This window comes from Pyxicephalus adspersus, chromosome 5, assembly GCF_032062135.1.
Source record: "Pyxicephalus adspersus chromosome 5, UCB_Pads_2.0, whole genome shotgun sequence".
NCBI lineage: Eukaryota > Metazoa > Chordata > Amphibia > Anura > Pyxicephalidae > Pyxicephalus > Pyxicephalus adspersus.
Genome location: NC_092862.1, coordinates 46,339,990 through 46,363,287, shown reverse-complemented (window position 1 = coordinate 46,363,287; position 23,298 = coordinate 46,339,990). Strand labels below are relative to the sequence as shown.

General features: G+C 38.8%; 1 protein-coding gene across 2 annotated transcripts in view; it reads left to right on the top strand.

Annotated features, from left to right (window-relative positions):
- The first annotated feature begins 1,303 nt into the window (after window positions 1-1,303).
- Window positions 1,304-23,298, top strand: part of LPIN2 (lipin 2) — a 57,259-nt gene continuing 35,264 nt past the window's right edge. Inside the window, exons 1-4 of one of the 2 annotated variants that reach the window (XM_072411365.1) lie at window positions 1,304-1,503; window positions 19,281-19,481; window positions 20,236-20,331; window positions 21,245-21,531. In XM_072411365.1, the coding sequence (XP_072267466.1) occupies window positions 19,290-19,481; window positions 20,236-20,331; window positions 21,245-21,531 (575 nt within the window). In that variant the 5' untranslated portion in view covers window positions 1,304-1,503; window positions 19,281-19,289. Of the gene's footprint in view, window positions 1,504-12,006; window positions 12,030-19,280; window positions 19,482-20,235; window positions 20,332-21,244; window positions 21,532-23,298 lie in introns of those variants that run through there. The other variant, XM_072411364.1, reaches the window with a different exon arrangement.

The following is a 23,298-nucleotide window of genomic DNA, read 5'->3' as shown; positions in this document are numbered from 1 at the left end:
CTTTATCCATCAGTCAGGGCTTTAGTATGTGTGGAGGGTTCATGTACCATGAACTGGGGGGATGGGGTACAGGCTGCCTTGATCACATGATAGGAAGGGGGTGATGTATGGGGGATCACACTATGGATGTGTACATAATAATCTCCGGTAGCTCTTTGTATTTGTAAGGGTACGCCGGTCTTTATCAGTGCTGGGGGAGATTCCATGACTTCCCTGGGTTTGTCCTCGAGAAAATAAAACCTTCTGTTGGGCTTCCTTGAGTTAGGTGTGCTCCACGGAGATCTGACATTCCCTCAAATATTCCCTGGTGGGAATCTTCCAGGTCCATGTGTGTCAATGGTAGTAATTGATTCTCTGTTTTATAAATAGAGCCCCATGTGTTTTGATTCATAAAGAGACCCTGTCACCAGACCATTCATGTTATCATAACTCTACCCATAACACTTTCTATACAAAGCCTCCGTTGTGTAGATATTATTTAATGTACAGCGCTGCGTAATATGTTGGTGCTATATAAATACATTTGAATATTATTATTAATAATATACATAAGTCCTCTGCTATCTTATATGTGATGTCAGCAGCCTGTGATCTGACCCCTAAGTGACGCTCAAAGGACTTCTCCTGCATTCCCTCCCCCCAGATGTTACAGAAAAGGATGTGGGGAGGGGCAGAGGAGCTGGGTCAGCACAGAGAGTATTTAGACCATCCTAAAAGAAGAGAGGGCTTTCACATACAACATTGGGAATAGTCTAGTAAATTTTTTTGGCACGTCTGAAGGCACAATTTAATAAAAGAAATAATTAATGATAGGGTAAAATCCTGCAATCAGGTGTGATTTGATTTGTACTTTTTAGTTTGGTGACAGGGTCTCTTTATAGTTGCAGCAAGATGTCAGTGTACGGGCTGTGGATTGGAAGGAAACCTGCATTTGTTAGCACCTCGGTGTCCCCGTTCTGCCCCCATAAATATCTCCTACAATAAATAATCAATAGGATGTGTGGCAGATGTGAATCTTGTGTAACAGACGTGTCCTATGTACACCCAGCATTAGTGATCACTCCATCCTATGGGAAGCATGCGCAGCGCATGTGTGTTCGGTGTCAGTAGAAAAGATGAGATCATTCCAATCACCGGTGACAACTCGGAAACGTGATCTGCCTGTGACACATGCGCAGTGACGTCACAAGCGCACGCCTTCCCTCTCAATCCGCTCTGCAGTGTAGCAGGGAATGGAGATGAGGGGGCGGAGCTGAGTGGTCAGCAGTAGTGGGCGTGGACAGTGACGTTGACAGCTGTAGGTCCCGCCCACTCCAGCCTTGGAACACGGCTCCTCAGGTCTTCCAGTGGCGAGTTGGCTGCTCAGCACTGAGGCGGCGGAGGACGGGGAGAGCCTGGCAGCCTTCTCCGGGAACACCACTGCACCGCCTTCCATTCATTCCAGGGCCGTCCGTGAGACTCCGCTCAGCAGCCAGCCTTATCTACAGCATTGTCTGCTAGAAGGTGAGAGGTCACCGGATGCTCTGTGTGTCTGTCTGGGGTCACCGGCTGGCTATGACAGGTCCTATTTACATGTAGAGGTTTGTGGGGAGGGGGTGGTGATAGCGCCTACTTATACCGTCATGCTGTGTATCCTCCAGGCTCGTACAGGAACATCACACAGTGTATTATAGGATGTGGGGTCAGCTGACCTGTGGTTGCTCTGGGTTACAGTTCTTTAGGTCAGCTGATTTCATTGCCTTCATAGTGCAGCTACAGTTATCAACTTCTCTTGTTTATTGTTTGTGGGAACATTTCTCCTACTGATATCTCTGTTATTCTTAGAATGTTACAAATATCTGAAACCAAAACTTCTGCATTTACTTTGGTGAAGTCAGGAGGGGTTACATACCTATTTATTGCCACCTGTGTTCATGGGGGAGATTTCCCTTCACTTCCTGTCTATTTATAGGTAACAGGAAGTGACGGGTTCTCTCTCCTATGTTAGAGAACTGTCCTTAACTTTGTCACAAGAACCTGCCAACCTCAGTGGAAGATTCATCTTTGTTCATATTCTGGTGACAACTCAAAGTGTTACATTTCATACCAAGGTGGTATGTTGTCACCAAGACTTTGAGTGAATTTTCTTACATATAAAGAATAAATACCTGACGGGGTTATAACCCCCCTCGTCATTCTAGCATAAACATCCTCTAGAAAAAGTTTGGGCTTCAGATATAATTCAGGGCCACTTCCATAGTCTGAAACATTCCCATTCAGATATTTTGTGCATGTGATTGCAGCGGATTGTGGAGCTGCAAGTAATTTTTGGCCGCATGGCTGCTTTTCCTCTTTTATAAGAATCACCACATTGTGGCCGCCTGTGAGCGCATTAACCTGCGGTCCGTCGCTGTGCCTGGGTACAAAGCAGCGCTTTCCTATGCGTCTGGGAGCAGCTATCCGCATACCCTGCATGCTCCTTAGTGTTCAGTCCAGGGCTGAGACATGGGGGGGTGATATACAATCCCGCTATAGCACTGCACAATCCCGCTATAGCACTGCACAATCCCGCTATAGCACTGCACAATCCCGCTATAGCACTGTACATCACACATTCTACATCACTGACCTATAAATGAACCTTGTTCACAAAGCACAACACACACAATGCTGGATGTCCGTCATGTGATTTTGGTGTTTTTGTTGTCGGAATGCTGTAGAGAACTGTTCAGGATTACAGGTACCTTGTTACATTGAATTGTCAGGACCCTGTATCAGGGTGTAATATAAATTGCAGGAAGGCGGTGTATTCTGGTGGCAGGAGATGCTGGGCTTTGTAGTCCTGCAGTGACAGTAGTGACAGAGGTTATCTGTGATTGCTGTCGGTGTGCCAGGCTGTATAACATGTGACAATGACCCGGGAACAAAGTGTTCCTGAAACACAATCCTATGCTGGCAGCTCCAGTGACTGATTTCTTAGTACCTACAATAAAGCCCGCTCCTCCCTACAAGCCATTCTGTGCGCTCTGACAAGTGCTAATTACAGGTCTGCTATGTTATTTTCCTTGCACCATTGGACTCTTCAGTCCGTGATTATACTGCCCATTTGCCATCCCGGTAGCAGTCATTGTGCATGTGACTAATGGACGATTGTGTATTTAGTCAGGACACGGCCACATTTCTGAAACGGCAGTATTGGATGTTTGGGATAAGTATAGTATCATTGGCACCTACATTATTGTTCTATGCTGACATCTCTCACAGGATAAACAATGTCTCTCCATCTGAGGTTCAGTACACGAGCACTAGAATACAAAATACTTTTCCTATGCTGTGAATCAGATTTCCAGCCATGTCCTTTACATGCCAACTTCCACCAACTTTCAAAGCTGCAGCTAACATCCTAACCACATATTGGCAGTTCAGATATAGTCCTGGAATAAGGTTGCATTCTTGACTGAATCATGAGCCTCTGGAAGTTGGATTATTAAATCATTGTGCTAATGTTTTTTTTTCTAGTAACGGTTCACATTCTTCCCCTAAATGCTGCGTATGTGGGGCAGGATGGAGCGTCTGATTGTGAATGTTAGTGTATGATAACTCGGTGGGTCCAGTGTACATGTATCTGAGATATTTTTCTGCACACATGATAGTGTGACTGCATTGGCTATAATGGAGCACTATTATGCAAATATACCCACTGCAGGGCTGATCCTGCACTTAGGATTTATTCATTCAAAGATGATCCATTGTGCTAAGCCAATGAATATGGATAGACTGGGAAAAAGCACCACAAGGGATCAAAATTCATATCTTCTGCATTTTAAGGCTGCGGACCTCAACGCAGGGCATGGCAATCTGTTACAATGCTTTGCAACGCATGCACACTGTGAATGTGCATTTGGATGGCATCAAAAGTAATTACCTATCTATATACTGTGCAACAGCCAGATGAGTACCTGTCATGGGAACGATATGGGGGGCGCCCTTGCTGTCCTGCTTCTAAAAATACTTAGCTGCTTCACTTTGGTGGTCTGACTTTGCTGTGCAAACATCTTACAATCCACCACATGGAGACTTGAGTCGCTTTATATAAATCTATTCAGTTGTATATACAGTGTGCTTTGGCAGCTGCCTCCTGAGCTAATGCATGCAGTATTTTGAGTTCACTTTATATGAAGTGCAATCACACTTTCACAGTACTTTGGAAGCCGCGTTTCATAAGGCATTATGCCGTATATGTCTAATTATCCCAATTGAAACAGGCCATCTGTCCTGCTCTGGTAATTTATGGGAAACCTTAGGTTCTCAGTGTCTTTGTCAGAGGTGTGTTGATAAAACACATTCATTGGGATTTTAAATGAGAAAAAAAATGTTTTGGGAGCCCAGAAAAAAGATGCGCAGTTACCTATAGAGGCTTTTTCAAAGAATTCAACAGGGAAAAACAAAACCAAAAAGTGGTGAAGTATTTTAATATTGTGTCATAAAAGTAGAGTTTTACCAGAGATACATTTAAACAACGATTGTATTTTTTACATTTTTTAAAAAAAACCCTGCCCACCCCCACCCCTACCACACCACACCACCACACCACCTGTATTCAAGCTGATGTGCTTACTCCTGCATAGATTTCTATGGGACAGTTTCCACTTGCCCCAGGACAGAGTCCCATAGAAGTCTGTGGGGCAGTAATTCACAGGTCTGTCTGCTGTTGCAATGCTGGAATGTAACAAAATGGGGAAACCCGGTTTGTTGAATCCCAGTAAGTATGGACCTGTGCAGGAGAAGGGGGTTATTTTAGGTCAGGGCAAGGGCCAAACACATTACTGCACTTTATCTGCACTTATCAGTTACATTTTATAGTTTGTAATGGTTTTTTAAACAAGTCTAAAAGATTTGCAAGTCAGCTATTTTTTTCTTTTCTGATACTCTCTGTTTTGGGAAATAAGAGTTAATTTTTTATGGGTTCATTACTGAGGAACAATCAAAGATTGAAGCTGGAAGTTAGTTGCCTGTTAAAGCACACATTACACTAGTTGTATTTTCAAAACACTACTATAAATGAGCCCTTGTTTCACTGATCCATTCTTGATCCCAGTCCAAGGTCATACAGAAAGCTTTGACTACTTCCCAGGACCTCCTGCCATGCAGCTGTCAAATGCCAGAAGCGGGCAGTGAGGGCTTGGCATTGTGACTGATTTTTCTCCGAGGATGGGACTTAATCCGGATGTGATTTGAGACCTGGGCCTAAAATCCATTAGGCTTAACTGATTTTATATGAAAGCCAGCACAGGTATTTGCAGGAATCCCAACAAGATTGCACTTCAACATTGCTGTTACGTTAAAGAGTAACTTTTTCAAAAATTTTTGGCACACTTTCCAGCATATTTCTACCTTTTCCTGCTCCAAAGAAATAGCTGTCTTACCTTTTTAAGCCTTTATTAAGGAAAAGCTAATAAGGAAAGCTATAAGGGTTGTTTCCCTTTCAGTTTTTACAAAACTCCCAGTTGTACAGAATGCCTAAAATTGTACTTTTATCCCAGTGCCGAATTCAGTTTCTTCAAGATTCTGTATGGCTGATATCCACTCTGATTCCAAACTTACACTACACACTATTTTGGGGTTTGCTGAACTTTTTCAGGTTCAGTAGAGGGTTAGACCTGCCTTGGGATCGAGCAGTCCTGCACCGCACCAGGTGGATGACACTTTTCCAGCCACTTGGTCACTCATACCACATTACTGGTTCTTAAAGAAAATTGATATCTGGTGGCAGTGAGCAGTACTAATACCATTTACTGTTGCCCCCATTCCTTTTCTATGGGGGTGCTGTGGCTGCGAGCTGCTTGTGGTATCTCCCCCATGGAAGTGGTAACCACACTGCAATTGCAAACCACACTGCATTAGGCTGCAGTCAGATCTGGCCACCCTACAATAAAGCTGGCCTCCATATTTCCAGTTGTGAATACAACATTGCGGATAAAAATGAGAGTGCTTGGCACAGTGTAAATGTATCCTAAACTGGTTATATGCTGTCTGATAAATACCAGCAAGTGTAAACTGGTCATGCAGTTGCAGATAAAAACCGGTAATCTTTTTTTTCGTACTATACAGAGAGAACGGTCATTTCTAAATTAAGAGTTGTTTAATATTTACTTGCATTTATATAGCTCCAACCTATTCTCCAGCGCTTAAAGCAGAACTAAACCCAAAACAATAAAATCATATTTACCTTCAATCCCCCAGATGAGTCTATCCATCGGGAGGATTCTTCTATCAGGTCCTGCGATGTCCTGGTATCCGTCAGGTGCCGCCATCTTCTCCTCTCTTATTCTGTGTTCTTCTTCCTATGTCACCCGATCTTGCACTGTTTAGGTGCAAAATCGGGTGCTGTATGTAGACTAGGACTGCGCATGCGTGGGATTGGTAATTTTTTCCCTATTGATGCAAGGGGTCCTTTTGCGCATGTCTGAGCATGTCCTGGCTGAGATATAGACCCAAGACCTATTCCTGAAAGGGCTAAAGTGCTATAGTCACTGAGAGAACAAATCTTTCAACACATGTGCCGTATTTGATAACTGGGCCATAATATTGGTGATATAAGTGAGATTTTCCTGACTATGGCAACCACAAACCTAAGTGGTGAACAATAATTTTCAGAGCATTTCTTCCTTTTTTCAAGTTGTTACTATGCTTTGGTTGAAGCAACCATTATGGCTTAGACCATAAACTGCTGGAAAATTGTTCTTGCCAAGGATCTAGTAACCAGGACTACAAATCACCTTTCCTCCTTGTAGGGAATGTTGATGTTTGTGTTCTGGCAATCCTTCCATCTGTCTGTAGGCACGTGAATTATAGCTTCTTTTCTGGTTGTGAGAATTGACCTTTTGCCAGTGTGGGAGACCCTCTTTCCTCCTCTGCTGACAAAGAGCTTCTTGTTTTCATCTGAACAACTAATGTGTACTTTCCAGTGTTCAGCAGCTGTTAGCAATGTAAACTGAGAACTCCTACTATAATGACGTACTGTCTGTACAGAAATTCAGTTCATTTGTACTTGTTAAATACCACAATGGATCATGAAATGTGGCCTAATCGTTTACTAGAAAAAAACAACTGCTGTTTAGTACTTCATATGCACATGACTTTACCCTATGCCATAACATGCTGGCCAGAGACTGGCAGTTCCCTTTCTGACAACATCTGCCTGACCTCTAGCTGTGGGGCTTGCTGCCATTTCTGTCCTGAAGCCATGACCACGTGTCATAGAACTCCATCATTATACAGTATTTAAAAAGCACCAACATATTACACAGCACTTTACAATAAGTAGGGGTTGCAAATGACAGACAGATTACATTATAAATAGGTAAACTATAGCCCCTAATACATCAATATTTCAATGACCTGCCATATCCCTGAATTAAACAGAAGCTTTCCCTTCGAGATTATGGAAACTTTGAAAGGAATAGCAGAGGAGGCAATTATCGGCAGATATATACTTTAAAATGTTTCGATATTTTATCCAACATTAAAAATGGGAAATAACAGAGCAAACAGGTTTAAAATACTACCATGGTTCAATACAACATTTTCACTATACACATGGTATAATCGCACATAAACTAAACAATCTTATGCTATCATGTCTACAGGACATTAAAAGGAGTATAAAAAAAAAAATCCAGCACGTCTTTGAGGCTTTCTCACTATTCTAGGCAACACTTAGCAACATAAAAATAGATTGAACTGGTATCACTCATTTCCAGACAAACGTCAATACTATTTCCTGTGCTGTCTATAGTGTATAAACATTTTTTACTTTAAACCTCTGGGATTTAGTGTGCCAAACATATGAATCCTATGCTTTCCTCTACAAGGTTTAAGAATAGTTTTCTGGGTGACTGTCCAGCTTATAAAAAAAAAAAAAGGTCTCACTACAAGTAACTCATCATGTTTTGAACTAATTCAATATTTATGTTGTGAAATGCTCTCTCTTTATGGAGCCATCAACATACGGAGAGATGGAAAATGGAATCCATCATAATTGTGAATGTGTGGTCCTTTATCCTTACTTCAGACTATCCAAACATGTGAACCTTTTAGGGGTAACCTTTTGGGTTATTCAAAAATGCTTAGTCTCTCTGACATATTTGTTGTGCTGTGCTTTCTTGAACCGAGAGATAAAAAAAACACATGCGTTATCTCGGACGTTTTATATTCTGTTTTGCTTTCCTACAAATGTGGGACTTCACGGCAGTGCCTGCTAACGGAAAGGAAATGGTTTCATGTTACAGGGTAAAGGGACGATATTACAGCCCAAAGTTTCACTAATTGGAGATTAAGATGGAACTATTTTTGTACTAACAGCATCAACATGACTTGCAGGTTTTTTGTAAACATTAGTTACTGGGTCCAGGGTGAAGCATGGGAATCTATAGGTCAGTGGTTTGTTGGTGTGTTAGAGAAGGTAAATGCTCCAGACCCCAAAGGACTACCATTAAGGACTGAAAAAATTGTACCACAGTTAGCTATAAGGAACAAAGTTTAAAATAGTAGCCCCTAAAATGCTCACGTTGGATTTTAATAAGCGCAGAGGATAGTGCAAATAAATTATATTGCATTTATGATGTATGTCACTGGAGCAAACAAAGAATTACCCCTCTACATGGTGGGGAAATAACCTGGTGACATGGCTTCAGCTTTTTCATCCTTTGTCACACCTGCAGCTTGGCTCTGACCCTGTCCTGGGCTGAGCAGCGCTGTGGTCTTGTTACCAGCACAATAGGCATAAAATAAAGAAAAAGCATAACACAGGTAAATTGTCACAGGAAGACTCTGAAAAACAAAGCTGCTGCGGTAATGTTTATAAACTTTTATGTATGTAACAATTTATTTACAATACAATGCAGAGCAAATGAGGCAAAGTGGTTATATCCTATTTATTGTTCTTGCAGACCGGAAGTGTATGGTGAAGTGGTGACCCAATGCCTGGGAGCTGCCGGGGTTGGCATTATTTATGGCAGCTTCTGACACCTGTCTGTCCCCAGATATTGATTTTACAGTCCACTAGAAAACAAAAACTAGTTGAGAAACGTGTCTTGTCCCGTTCCTAGCTTGTTCAGTATATAACAATGTAGTTTGTCCGTATAGTCACCTCTGTTGAATCCTATGAGTCAGAAAATAATATGTTTAGTGTCTTCTCAGGTAAGAAGCTCAGTCATAGCAGGTGCATGACCTAAATGAACTTCATGACCCATAATTACCTTTACTCTTAATCAACAGGAATGTTGTAAGTGATTTATGTCTGCCTCTGTTTTAAGGCTCAGAGGCATATTGCCTATTCTGAGAAATAATGTAACTTCATGTGAGATGTAAACAATTATTGTACCACAAGACAGGTTGGCCTTATTTATTAATATAGTGCTATAAAAATGTCTCTGGTTCAGTTGAACTCTGAACAGCTGTACACTGTTGGTCTTCTTTTATTAAGAGAATTACTTGCTATAGAAGTCTGTCTAAACAGTCTGGACAGTCAGAAATGTTTAAAGTTGAAATCTAAGCAGATAAAAAAAAAATACAGAAAAAGCCCTGTAATCATTATACATTATTGTTTTTTTTATTCCACTATTTATTAATAAAAGCATAGAGAGTGACTCCAGCTTCATTTCCAGCATCCATCTTTTCCAAAAGTGCCTCCACCTTCCATACCCTGAGCCCCCCCTCCCCAAATCTCTTTATTATCGTCTAGCCAGTCTGCAGGTCCTGGTATGGGGGGTGAGGAATGACAATTCTGATTTGCCATTTTTTTTTGGATTGTCATGAGTGGGGAACGAGTTGAGGACAAGGTAAGCCAGCATGCATTTGTTCAAATTTTGCAACTTTCATGATTGTTTCCAGCAACAAAGGAGTAACAGATAAACAAGTGCTGTAAACACGGTGCTGTTCTTTTCTATGCAGAGGGGAGAATGAATGAAGGAGCAGGCGGCACCCCACTGTGCTCTTCTCCATTGACTTGTACAGCAGTGTTTCATGGACTTGTCAGGATGGATCCATGAACAATGTTGTCACATGAACAATGTCATTTGCTACCCCTATTTAATGTACAGCACTACGTAATGTGTTGGCGCTATATAAATCCTGTTTATTATTATTATTAGGTTTCGGCTACTCCCTTTGGACGAGGATTTTAGGTAAAGCAGAAACCAGGATAAAGTGTTCCTCGCTGTATTTTCAGCAAATCTAGTAATAAAACACAGTAGGCAAAACTCTGCTATATCAGTATGGAGATTGGGCTCTCATATATTATGAAAATAAATGTCCCAGTGACAATTGTTATACACAGGCAAGAGCAAATATTGAAACTGTTAGCTTTTTTTGTTGTGTCTGCTGCAGTCACGTTTACATAATGTTCTTCCTCTTTCTGTATCACTCACTACCTCTTTCACTAATTTCAACCCACATTTGCCTTAAGACAACACTAAAATATTTTTGTACGTGATAGTACTATCCTAGACAATAATAGAAATATTAAATTCTATTCTGTGTATTTTGTATCCAAATGAAAATTAACCTACTTTATCAAGGTTGCTAGTTCTAGATTCCACAATGCACATGCCCTGTAATGTAATCCATATAGGTTACATGAAGTTTTTCGGCTTCTAGTTAATGCTGTGGCAGATGTCTATATGTGTGAAAAAATGCTTAAAAAGTGGAACAAAGTTTACACTTTAGCTCAGTGGTCACCTGCCCTTTACTGACACTGATATCACACAGCATTTTCCTGCATGCAGATGCAATTGTGACAAATAAAAGACCCATGGTAACAGAAATGTGAATAATTTAAGGACCCTGTTATTGAAAGCTAAGATTTGGGGAAAATGAAAACTATTCTACGCATTATGTCCAGGGTACCATTGGCCGTTTTACCTACCTTCCTGTGTCTTTTTTTTTTTTTTTTGGTTTTTATTGTAGCAATGCATAGAACATAATTCCAACACATGAGTTAGCGCACTGGGTTGTCATCCATTCTTCCAAACGCACTGCAGTACAACACATGGCAGCATTCATGTGTGCTCTACAAAATACAATATGCGTTAAATGTGTGCGTGTGATGTGCTGAATGCGGAAGCCTATTCAAAATAAATGGACTGCCAAACACTGTACATGGCACAGCAGTGCATGTTCATAACTTCTACACACCACATCCCTATAGTGGGAATGACCTCTATAGGTTCTTTTTTTTGTGATATCCTATACAGAAGCATGTACCCACTCTCCCGTGCGTCCCCCCCCCCCCCCCCAAATCAGAATTGTCCATAGAAGACCAGAAAGCCCCAGGGATGGTGTGATGGTATGAAAAGTTAAAGGTCAAATTTGCTAAAAGTGAAGTTTCCCTTTAACCCTTTCTCTTGCAAGGAGGTGTACTACATGTCACAGCAATAGTTGGGGTAAAACCAATTCAGTGTTACCTGCAATATTATCAGGGCTTTTGTTTAAAATCAATGAGTGGCTGTTACTCAAATGTTTGATAATAAAGCGGTGATATTATAATTACCCTATAAATGTGTTGTATTAATGAGAAGCCCTGCCAAGGAGTAGGAAAAAAATCATTAACTTACTCTGGTTTTCGTAGAAGTTTGAGCACACAGCATGTGACGGGAGTACAAGGCCATGCCCTTTACCTAGGAGTTGTGTACAGGTTACTGTCTCCACATAGATGGAGGAGGCCGTCTCTTCAGATAGAGCTGTTATTGGTCTTTGGGCTCCAGATAATAAAGTGTCTTAATGAGAAAGTCATTTCCTTTAACAAGAAACCACTGTGAGAACAGAGCTGTGCTTTCCACAAGTCTCACAGTGCACAGCAGGTTTATGGTAGACCAAAGTAAGATACTTTTCTTTCTGCTCAGTAAAAGCAAACACATATACCGGCCACTCTGTGTTGGAACTCAATGTAATATGCAATGTTCCAGCTAGCTGGTGACTATGAATCCGAGGTTTCTGAGGACACTGATGATGACTTTGTGTATGAGGACCAGAACTCCCCTAGTCTCTTGGTAAGTGGTATTGTGTTGGGTCTTAAAGTGTATTGCCATCCTTGTGTATACTAACAAACATTACAAAAATCTCAGCACACCTTTAAATACCTTTTGTAAGGGTTGTGATTTAGTATCCCGCAATACATTGTGATATGCAGTATTTACAGTAAATGGCTCAACTTCTGCTTTACATGACTAGTATATAGCAATACCTACTGACATTTAGAAATGTGAGCTGTGACTAAGAAATGTTTTAAAACCCTCTTTTTGACAATTATTTTTTGGAGATTTGTGTGTGTGTGTGTGTTTTTTTTTTTTTTTATAGAACATTACTGTTTAGTTTTTTTTTCTTGTTTCCATTTTTCACATTCATATATTGATTTATAAATGTGATTGCCAGTGCCAGGTATGCACGCCATGCAATGTTGTGTATGCTGTACGCTAGTTAACTGTTTTTTTGGATTGCCATTTGTAACACTCTTCCAGCTTCATGGAGTGTTAGCAGTCTGTTGATTGATAACGAGTGGTACTAGACACTCAGCTAACCACACATAAAGTAGCTTGCAAACACAGATGATAACATTTCATGAATTCTTTATTCTCAAGTGCATTTTAAGTTTTGTAATCTGTTAGGAATAATGCATTGCTTGAACAAGTTAACAAACTGTGAGAAAGTATGGAAATGCAGGATTTCATTAGGGTTTTTTTTCTGTGCTCCCCATTTCTAACATCAGTGAGCCTTGCGGTCAAAATGATCACAGAATGGAAAAACGTTGCTAACTGGTTTTGTGTATAGAGGGAAGTGAAAATACCATTAGCTTTTGCCTTCATACAAACATAGGATATATACAGAATTACCTCAACTTTATTTAAATTCCACATATATTGCAATTTGTGGCCACTTTACCACATTCAGTATAAGTTGTAACCCTTCATGAAGCTTTATGTGGCTATTAAAACTAAACTAAATGTTAAGAATTGTAACCGGGTAGGTGGGACAAACTATGTCTCTTCTACAATAAAATAAGCTGTACCTGCCTGATCCCAATTTTATTTTCAATTGTCTGTCCTAACTGACACGGGCACCGCCATCTACCTTCCCTCCTCTTCTGGTTGTTTTATCTTCAATCCTGCCAGGGTACCCAGCATCCCGAGCTAAGCTATCCGTATAATAAAAAGATTGCAAATGGGCCGTAAAGTATGTTGTATTGCAAAAAGAACATCGGAACTGTTCCTTCTGCCCCAAGGGTTGGTGTAATGAGACACAGAACACTGGTAGTGTCATTTATGGATGTCTGCACATTTCAAAACATTGTGTACATAGAAATATAACACCTTGAGCATGAACAGCTCCTATGGAAGCTCTGCCTGCATATAGCCAACTTGTTACATTTCACATCTCAGGATGTTTAAATAGAAAAAAGTTCACCACTGCAGAAATCAATGTATTTTTACACAACTCTGCTTCGTGTATCCGGGATAAATTGTTTATTTCTGCCCACACCTTGTTTGTAAATTGAATACTTGAACATTGCCTTCCCCAGCAGGTCAGAGTCTGAATATATAACTTTTTCAAAAGATAATACATACTGTAGTATTGTAAACATATATTACATATCTGGAGAGTGGGAAATGTGCAAACAATGTTGAAGGAACAGTGAAAATTACTTTGGTATGCTATTTTAAAGGCTTCTATTGTCAATTTTTATGTTAGTAGCTTACAAACCAACTATTGTTTGAATGTTTAATTTTTTTAATAAACACCAACCCTTCTTATATCCTGATCTTTGTATCATATTATTTCAGATGCTGGTACAGCAACTTCCTTGCTTCTATAAAATCAAACTTTGAAATGGTATTTTTAAAGAGGAACTTCCACCTGCAATAGAAAGTGTCTGGCCATATGACCCCAAGTCTTGATGCTTGTTTATCTTGGAAAAACATACCTCTAAGCCCAGTGAGTCCTATAGTGCATTGCATCCTTTTACCCCACTGTTTTTTCATTCTTACTTTCTTACTTCTTGTTAGACCTGACTCCTATTGATGCAGCTTTGAGCAGTGCAAGATGTGCAGACTGCTTTGGCTGCCTTTCAAGCCTCTCAAAGTATCAGCGTCACACACTCTAGGAGGTTTCAGGACCGTCTACCTGCATGTACTTTAGGGGAGGCAGGGACTGAAGGCTACATTATCCTCACCTAATTGCCTTTCAAAAACTTCATTTTATTTTTTAAAATGTATTTATGTAACAGGAAAAGGGAATGGAAGAGTTAGTCCCTGGCAGGAAGAATTTTGATATGGACAATGTATCCTTGATTGCCACAATTATTGTCTGGATATCAGGCAGTTCAGTGTTCATTCTGTCCTCTCATTGAATAGTATTTTAAAGAATTAGCATTTTGCCGCATGTGGAGCAGGGTTATGCTGTTTTGTCATAAAGTGGCCACAACTTGATGAAGGTAACAAAGGCATGCAGTTTCACATAAAAACAGACCCTGCTCGCCTAATAGTGTCAGTAGAATTCATTATAATTCTTTAAAATAAAGGAATCTTATTTCACCAGCTAATTGTACTCTATTGGTTACTCTGTATAAAATATTTTAGCTGATGATAATTCTTTTTTTTTGTAATAACCTTCAGCCAACCAGGTCTCCACCAGCCTTGCTGGGGGTTAGTGCTATTGAGAGGAATATGTAGGCTGCCATTGTTGGGAAAGGTAAGTGGTGCAAGAGACTTGTAAAAAGTTTGAGTGCTGCAACTTGACCAAGTGTTTTTTTACAGTTGCAACTCTCCACCCCACCTCCTGATATAAATATTTGATCTATCTCAGAGCTGTGCTTTTATAGTACTGGATCATCCAGCCCTGCACACAAGGCTGTCTTTTCACAAATGTCAGCGCTGTTCCCTTGAAGTATTTTTAGGTGTTTTATAACAAGCTAATGTTCAGGGGAGATTTAATTTCCTCCAGCAACTTGCTCTGTGCCTTCTTGAAAAATTCTCTGAACATTGCTCAGATCTCAAATAAAATTGATACTTGCCTCAAATGATTAGCGGCTGGGATGGATAAGTTTTGTTTATAAAACTCTATATGGAAGTGCGATATGTTTTATTGTGAAATCTAAGCAAAATTGCAGACCTTTGTTAGAGGCATAAGTGTTTATTCCATGATACTTTGTAACATAATCTTTTCCTGAAATTACGGCTGGGTATCTTTTAGGGTCTCTTTCAGCTTTGCACATCCGGTTTGTTCCATTTGTGAGGACTCTTCTTGTCCAGATAGGATTGAGACCTTTTGATGAAAATGAGTTTTCATGTCTTGAGAAAGATTTATAATAAGATTTAAGTATAGGGATCATCCCTGTTTCAGTCTTGTATTGTAGTTTAGTTTTGGGACATTGGAGGTAATTGTGGTTTCAGGTGTGCATTTAGTGCCCCATCATTCTTGACTATTTTATCAGTTCGTGAGAAGCATTTTATGATTGATGCTATCATTTTCTGCGGGGATGTTTTTAAATTTTGTAGCAGTGGCTTTCCACTGTACTTATACTTTGGCTTGATAAGGCGCCAAACTTTGAGATCAGTAAAACAAACAACTTCTTTCCTCATACTGTGCCACTTATAACAACATATAAATTTGTTGTGCTTTTTTAAACAGGTAACTTCTTCTTGTCACTTTGTTGAGCTTCAGGGTAATATTTGTCCTACAGCCATGATCTCTCATTTTAGATGTTCTTTGCAGCTCCTTCAGCCTCACTGACAAATTCTTCATTATGCATTGGGGATTTTGTAAATGGCCTTCTCTAGGCAGAGTTGTGGTTGTGTATGGGTTTTCCCATTTTGTAGGATTTTAATTTAATGGAAGTCTGTACATTTCCCCAGACTTGTTTACCTGCTTGATGTTTGTTATATTGCTAATGAAAAGGAAATTGTATATTAAAATGCGTACTTATGTGGCAAATTTCAGATTGGTCACAAGATCAGTGGTTTTAGTGCAGCTCCTGGGAGTTAGTACTTTGTTGTTAAACCCATTCATTGTCACTCCCATTTATTTCTCTATGGGCAGCCATGGCTGAGATGCTATACAAAATCTTACCTGGAAGCATGGTTTAGGGATGTGAAGACATGAGGTAATCGCACTGCAAACTTTCCACCGGTCTGCACCTTTCTTTCTTTTATTTAAAATATGATTTGCTGTACAGACTGCTCTCAGGGAATTAATGGTTCAGTCGTACCTGCCCTACAGAGTAAATTACTAGATGGATATTATGTGACCTTTGTGTTTTGATAAATAACAAATGTGTGCTGGTAGAGCACGTCACTATCTAGAACATTGTCCTTACTGTGTTGTGTAACTCTTAGAGATATCCTCATTTCACATAATTCTTTTCACTACTTTTTCTTATAACAAGGATTTGGGCTTTTATCACAAAATAAGATTTTACTGCACTTCTGAACCAAATGTTTTACTTTCCTATAATTATATTGGTGTTTCAATTCTCACGTTTTAAACGGTCAATGGTTTGGATATAAAGTGCCATGTATTTTATATTGCTACTGCTAAACTATCAATGTGTCCTCTTTAATGCTTCTCTTCTGTTATTTTGTTGCCTAAAGCTAGTGAAGGCATCGGGGCGCAGTGACTTTGAATTTAATTTGCGAATATATTCTGATATGTCAGTCGGATATATTGTATACAAATTGACAAATGACAGATGGTGAATTCTTACTGCCTTTGTAATGTACCCTTACATGAATGTACCATCAGGAAATATTGTAACTACTTCTTAACAGCAACTATACTTATGAGCGGCAGGACAAAATGCCTGACAAATCACAATAGTTGCTATACCAAAAAACAAGAGCCTGAGATGAGACTGTACAGTGATGCCCGGGTATCTGTTGCTGTTTTAAACCCTCAGTATGCCGTAGCAAGCCTGTTTGTAGGTTTAAAAATAAGGGAACGTAATCCTCCAAATCAATAAAAACAGAAAGGAAAATAGCTTTAATAAATTGCAAAACCCCTGGTATTAAAATGGCAAAAGCTACAGAAACTTCTAGTTTAATTTTAATTTTTTACACTAAAAAAATAACTCTCTTCACAACTTGTGGTTACTTGTTCATTCTTGATTAATCTCCAGGGAAAAAGTACTTCTGCGTACTTGGCAGAGAGAAATACTGCCCGTAAGAGGTCTTTGGAGCAGCAGTTTGTACTGCTATAATATTATGTAGTCCAGGTGTGTCTAGGTCAATGTAATGTAAAAATGTGTATCAATAAGGGACTAGGAAAGTAACATACACTGACGGATTACAAATCTTCACAGAGTGAAATCCACTCAGTAGAGTGAAATGTTACAGTCACTAACCTAAGAACTATATTACTATTTTATAGTCTCGTCTCACACCAGTTGGCTTCAAAGAGAGCCTTGGATAAATTTACATATAAAATAAAAAATTGGTAGGCTTGAGCTCTACAAAATGATGGCTTGGGACTTTCTATATCCATTGCCACAAAGCAAATGATTGCCAATGCTGACAGTCTTCATTCTTTGTGGGGAACAAGTCTACAATTATTTTTATAATGACCTGTACAATCTCATAGGCTATCCTAAATGATGCTCACAATAATTTGTAAAAAAAAAGACCTCGTGAAGTATTCTTTTTCTTGGGCAACTTCAGTATTCATTAAATCTTGAAAAAACACCCTATATACCTTACTTTAAAATCATTCTCGTACTTTCTAATCCGTGTAGCCCACCATTGCATGTTCCAATAATTGGCATGTCATATGTTGAGAAATGGGGAGAAAGTGCTGCCTAGTTAGGAGCACCATGAATGATTGGCTGCTTCTGTGTGGAAGTATAATTATGTGTTCAGGGATAAGTTAGGAGAAACCAAATTGTCATTGCGACACATTGCTGACAAAGTGCCATCAAAGTCTGTAGTATTTGTCGTGTTTGCTGTTATTACTTTTGCTTATCCATTATCTTGCACTGATATGAACTTCCATTGTAAAAATTCCAGTGAATACAGTATTGTATCATGTTAGACTTTGTAACATTCCTGAGGCTTTTGCATAATGTCAGTAACTAGGTCAAATGTATAAGTAATATATGTATAAAATATAATTCGAGGTACACTCCACACTAAACCGGTGTTTTCCTCAAATAAACTATAGGAGTAATAAAGCAGCATGATAACCTTTCAGGAGGAGGTCACCTTTAGTTCATGTATACCATTCCTAATGAATTCTAAATGATATTAAAGCATCCTAAACTTATGTCAGGGAATAGCCCACTAACACTGCCCATTACACACAATGCAATGTGTGCTACCAATGGGCATTTAATAACACTCTGCACCAAGACAACTTAATGGAAGCAAATTCTTATACACAAATGTAAGGCAGTAAAAGAATCAAACAAAGAAAAAATCAGCTGCAGTGCATAGTGCGTTCTTATGTAGTGACAGTCCACCTATAAGTAAATTGCAGTATGCTCTTGGATGTAAACCAATTGTTTTCTGTGTTTTTGATATGGGAATACAATTCTGTTTGTTGCCTATTCGTCTAGGCTAACTGGGATTCTAAGATAAACAGCTGAAATTCTGAGTGTCAGCTCACTGAGAGTGAATTACTGGAAATTTCAGATATCTGGGCTGACACACAAGCAGCTACTGACTCTGCAGTTTGGAGAGTTTATCTTAAAATCCAGAGCAGGGCAGGATGTGAATTCTCTCTACAAAAATATCCCCATATTTAGCGTAAAGCGGAAGTGGATCTTTTGTCATTTTCAGTGGCTTTGCTATTGATCCTAAACATGTTTTTGAAGCTGCAAAAAAAAAACAAAACAATTTTTTGGACAGATTTTTAAATATACATTATATTTTTATAATTTTATTAATTGCTATTCTTACATTTTTTAGCAAGAGAAAAGGAAGTGTCAAGCATCAATCCATTTTCTTTATACAGGTTCTTTGAGAGCAGCACCACAAATTGCTTTCTTGTCCATGTGCAGTGTATGTTATCAATGTAGACTTTGATGAAATATTGCCACAGACTAGAGCATTCATCCAAAATTTGTTATATACAGAGAGGTCCTAAGTGCATTGTTGACTGGTGTGACCTGTAAAATTAAGTAATTGTGTTCTGGAAGACATATGTTGGAAAGTTTGCTTACTATGCCACTTTACAAGGGTAACTAAATCTAAAATTGATCACATTGAAATTTTTTTTTATTCCCAATTGTCTTAATGAAACTTTTTTTTTCTTTCTAGTCACAGACCATGAATTATGTTGGGCAACTGGCTGGGCATGTCCTGGTTACTGTGAGGGAACTTTATAAAGGAATCAATCAGGCTACACTCTCAGGCTGCATCGATGTGATTGTGGTTCAGCAACAAGATGGTACCTTCCTTTGCTCACCTTTCCATGTCCGCTTTGGGAAATTAGGAGTTCTTCGTTCCAAAGAAAAAGTGGTAAGTACATGTTGCACTGTATATAGCTACCTGCAGTAGAGATGTTTTCTAAGTGTGAACTTTGTTTTATTGATGTTTATGGTGGATTTTTTAAATTGTCTACAAATTGGTTTGCGATTTTGTCATTTTTGTATTGGTTCTGAATGGCCCATTCTAATGTAGGCTCTGTGTTGCTGCATTTTAACAAAATCATGGTAACATGCTGTGTCTTACTGCAAGCCATTCATTTTTAATGGCCTACCAAGGATTTTTTTTTTTTTTTTTTTTTTTTTTTTTTTTTTTTTTTTTTAGATGAGATGCACTATACTGTGGTATACATACATCTGAGTGGCCTCTTGTAGTTGCCCCTTTCTTTAGTGTGTGCATAAATATAATAACCTTTTTGCTAGCAGCCACATGTACTGTATGTTTCTGTCCGCAGTATGTAAATTAAACACCAGTATGCTATAGGACATTGCTCACCCGACAACTGTAATGCAGATGTGATCGCTGCGACTGTAAAGCCACAGGATCACTTCTTATCAGCCTTCTTGTGGTAGTAGCATAGTATAAAGTGAAGTGTATTATATGCTATTGCTATGCTATGTATTATATGGTATTGAATAGTGTATCTCAACATTTGGCTAGATATATGCTATATTTTTATCTACTTTCTTGTATGTTTTTGGTAATTATAAGGATTATTATTGGATTATATTATATTAAATTATTATTGGATTTTGCCAAAAATGTGATGTTTTCTTTTGCGTGGTAGATTGACATTGAAATCAATGGAGAACCAGTGGACTTGCACATGAAGCTTGGAGACAATGGTGAAGCATTTTTTGTAGAAGAAACTGAAGAAGAAAATGTAAGTGTTAAAGCGAAAAAAAAAAAAAAACCTTTACTTTTGAAAAGCATTTGATCCCTCTGCAAATTCCAGTAGGTTCCGCGCCTCTCTGGTTTCCTTCTTTTTTTTTTTGATCTTGCACTGCGTAAGAGTGAGTTCTGGTTGTGATCTTACTGTGCATGCATTAAGGCAGAAGAGGTCTTTCCCAAGAAAAGTTTACAAAAACAGTTAAAAAAAACAAAAAAACACACATTTAGAAAAGATATAAAATGCTTAGCCATCCTTCTATCTTGTGTTAAAAATGTGGTAATCGGTCTACTGTAAGGAAAATGTTCCTCCCTGTACAGCTGTGCAGTAGTCCCTATATGTACTGGGGATTCACTCAAATAATATAAATATTGCTAGAATAAATACAGAGCAAGGTCACACAAAAGGCAGACTATAAATGTTATACACTGATGGGTGATTGGTCTGTTGCCATAATTCATACTTCAACACAACACATTGGGATTTTTTTATTAAGGAGGCAATCTCACATTCTCTCCTGGTGTATGTTACAGGTTTTTCAATTGCAGTTCCTATGAGGGAATGTCAGATTCCTTGTTGTATAAATAGAGCCTTGTAGATGTGAAGCTGGCATAAAGCTGTAAGCTGTCATTAGAGAGATGTTGTCTATTAAATGCATTTAGATGCATGGTGTCTTAAGACCCTCCATACAGCATTTGTCTCATTCAAAAGCAACATACTGTATGATCAGTTTGTACAATCTCCTATGGAGTTAGTCTAACCTAACGTTTTTATTAAACTTGCTTCGGATAAGCAGGCCCTGTACAGTCAATTAATCCTATAGTAAGGCCACAATGGGAGTAGCGTGCAGTTTTCCTTCTCTTTTATTCTTTTACATTTCATTTCTCCTATTCTTGCTTTCTTTTAGGAACAAGTCCCTGCATACTTGGCTACCTCACCTATACCCACAGATGATCATTTTTTCAAGAATGTCCATAGCCACTTACCCAACTTTGGGGAAAAGGAAGAAGCTTCTCCATTGTCCCACACCACACAGCCTGAGAACATTATTACAGGGTCTGTGAAGAAAAAGAAGAGAAAGAGGAGAAGAGCTAAACATGACAAGAAGGAGGATGTACCATCTCCCCCAGGTGGGGAAGACATATTTGAAATGGAAATCAGCTCTGATGAGGAGAATCCTGTTCATCCTTCAAGGTAATAAAAAACAATTATGTCTGAATGTTTTATATATCCTGGTTGTGGCACAGCTGGTAACATTCACCTGGATGACTTTACGTTGAAGACATTTCACATCCAGAAGGCTTCTTCTGCTATGAGGTACAGGAACCTATCCTAGCCTTTTTAACCAGATAGCCCAATGAATATGAAGGAAGGTGTGCAAGTTCAGATTACAATATCTAATCACCATGCTACCATGAAATAAAGGTAGTAACTCATGATAGAATGGAAACATTAAAATGTAATTTCCTGTGGAGCACAGATGGCCACAAAACCCCTGCTCTGTTAAGAGATGGTTCACATTTGACCTTTTTGCAAAAAATATGCTGCTTGCTGCCCTCAAAGGAATGTTCCTTTTTGTCGCGGAGTAATATTTTTGCCTGCAGAGTTTGCCCTGTTTTTTGGGCCCATCCATTTGTTAAATGCCTGTTGTGCCACCTCCGTATACAGTTCTTTGCATTTCCTAATAACACTGGACTTTAACCAAGCTGCTTTGCTTGCTTCTGGGTGTTATCCTCCTTTATCTATATTGATCTGTAGCCTGCAGACAGTTTCCTATGCCACCACATGCTGTTTGTGTCCTACAAAATACATGGCTGTACACTATCTGCAAGGAGTTTGTATGTGCTCCCCATGTTTGTGTGGTTTTCACCCGGGCACTCCAGTTTTCTCCCACATCCCAAAAACATTCAGTAAGGGTAATTGGCTTTTCCTCAAAATGGTCCTTGGACTGTAATAATGACATATGACTATGATAGGGACATTAGATTGTGACCCCCTCAATAGACAGGTATTGACATGACTATGAACTTTCTAAAGTGCTGCGTAATATGTCCGCATCATATAAATGCATGTTTTTTCTTATTTACATATTTGGTTGTTTCCAAATAATCTGTCTACATGACAGTTTTAGGTAACTAAAGTTTAAAAGAGTATACCAATAAAAATCATCAGTATGCAATATAAAAACAAAATCACATATACATGCAAGTTAAATTGTTTTTATGTGACAATTTTACCCATATTTGTTTTCATAGATTTGGATTATGAATTGTAAACATTCTGCACACACTTGTGGGTTTACCACCAAATTTATATTTTATTTATATATAGTATATAATAAAAGGTTAAATATTTCGTTTACTGATCCAAAATATGTATATATTTTAGACTATACTAAACTGCACTCAATTTGGAGTTCTGAATCCTCAACAGACCTAAATCTCTTCTGTTAAATAGATGAATCTAAAAAAAGGATTGTTTCTTGTGTCCAGTACATGGTTTGTCCACAAGATGTCGCCCTTACATCCCTTGTTTAGATAAGCTCAGAAATAATTTCTAAAGGACACAATTTCTGCAGTTTCACTCATTCTCATGTAGTTTTTCTTTAATATGTCATTGCTTAACTCTCTCTGAAGAGAGGCTGTCTGGTTTTGGCTTTCCTTTGAGTGCACTAGATTCATGTTTGCTCCAGACAAAGGCTGAAAACAGGCAGTTAACTATCCTTTTCAAAAGTATGCCCATAATGGCAGTCTGCCTAGTTGAAAAGACTTCCTAATAAAGTATAAATTAATTACAAAGGACCACCAGAATTTATTAAATCTTCAAAATTTTTCTTTGATTTTTTTTAACCACTTATGCAGTCATTGGATCTGTCCAAATGTTGCTGAAAAATTTTAATAGGAACTTGATGTTTCTGCATCAGTTATGGTATTGGTTTAATGGGGCTGATTTAATAATGCT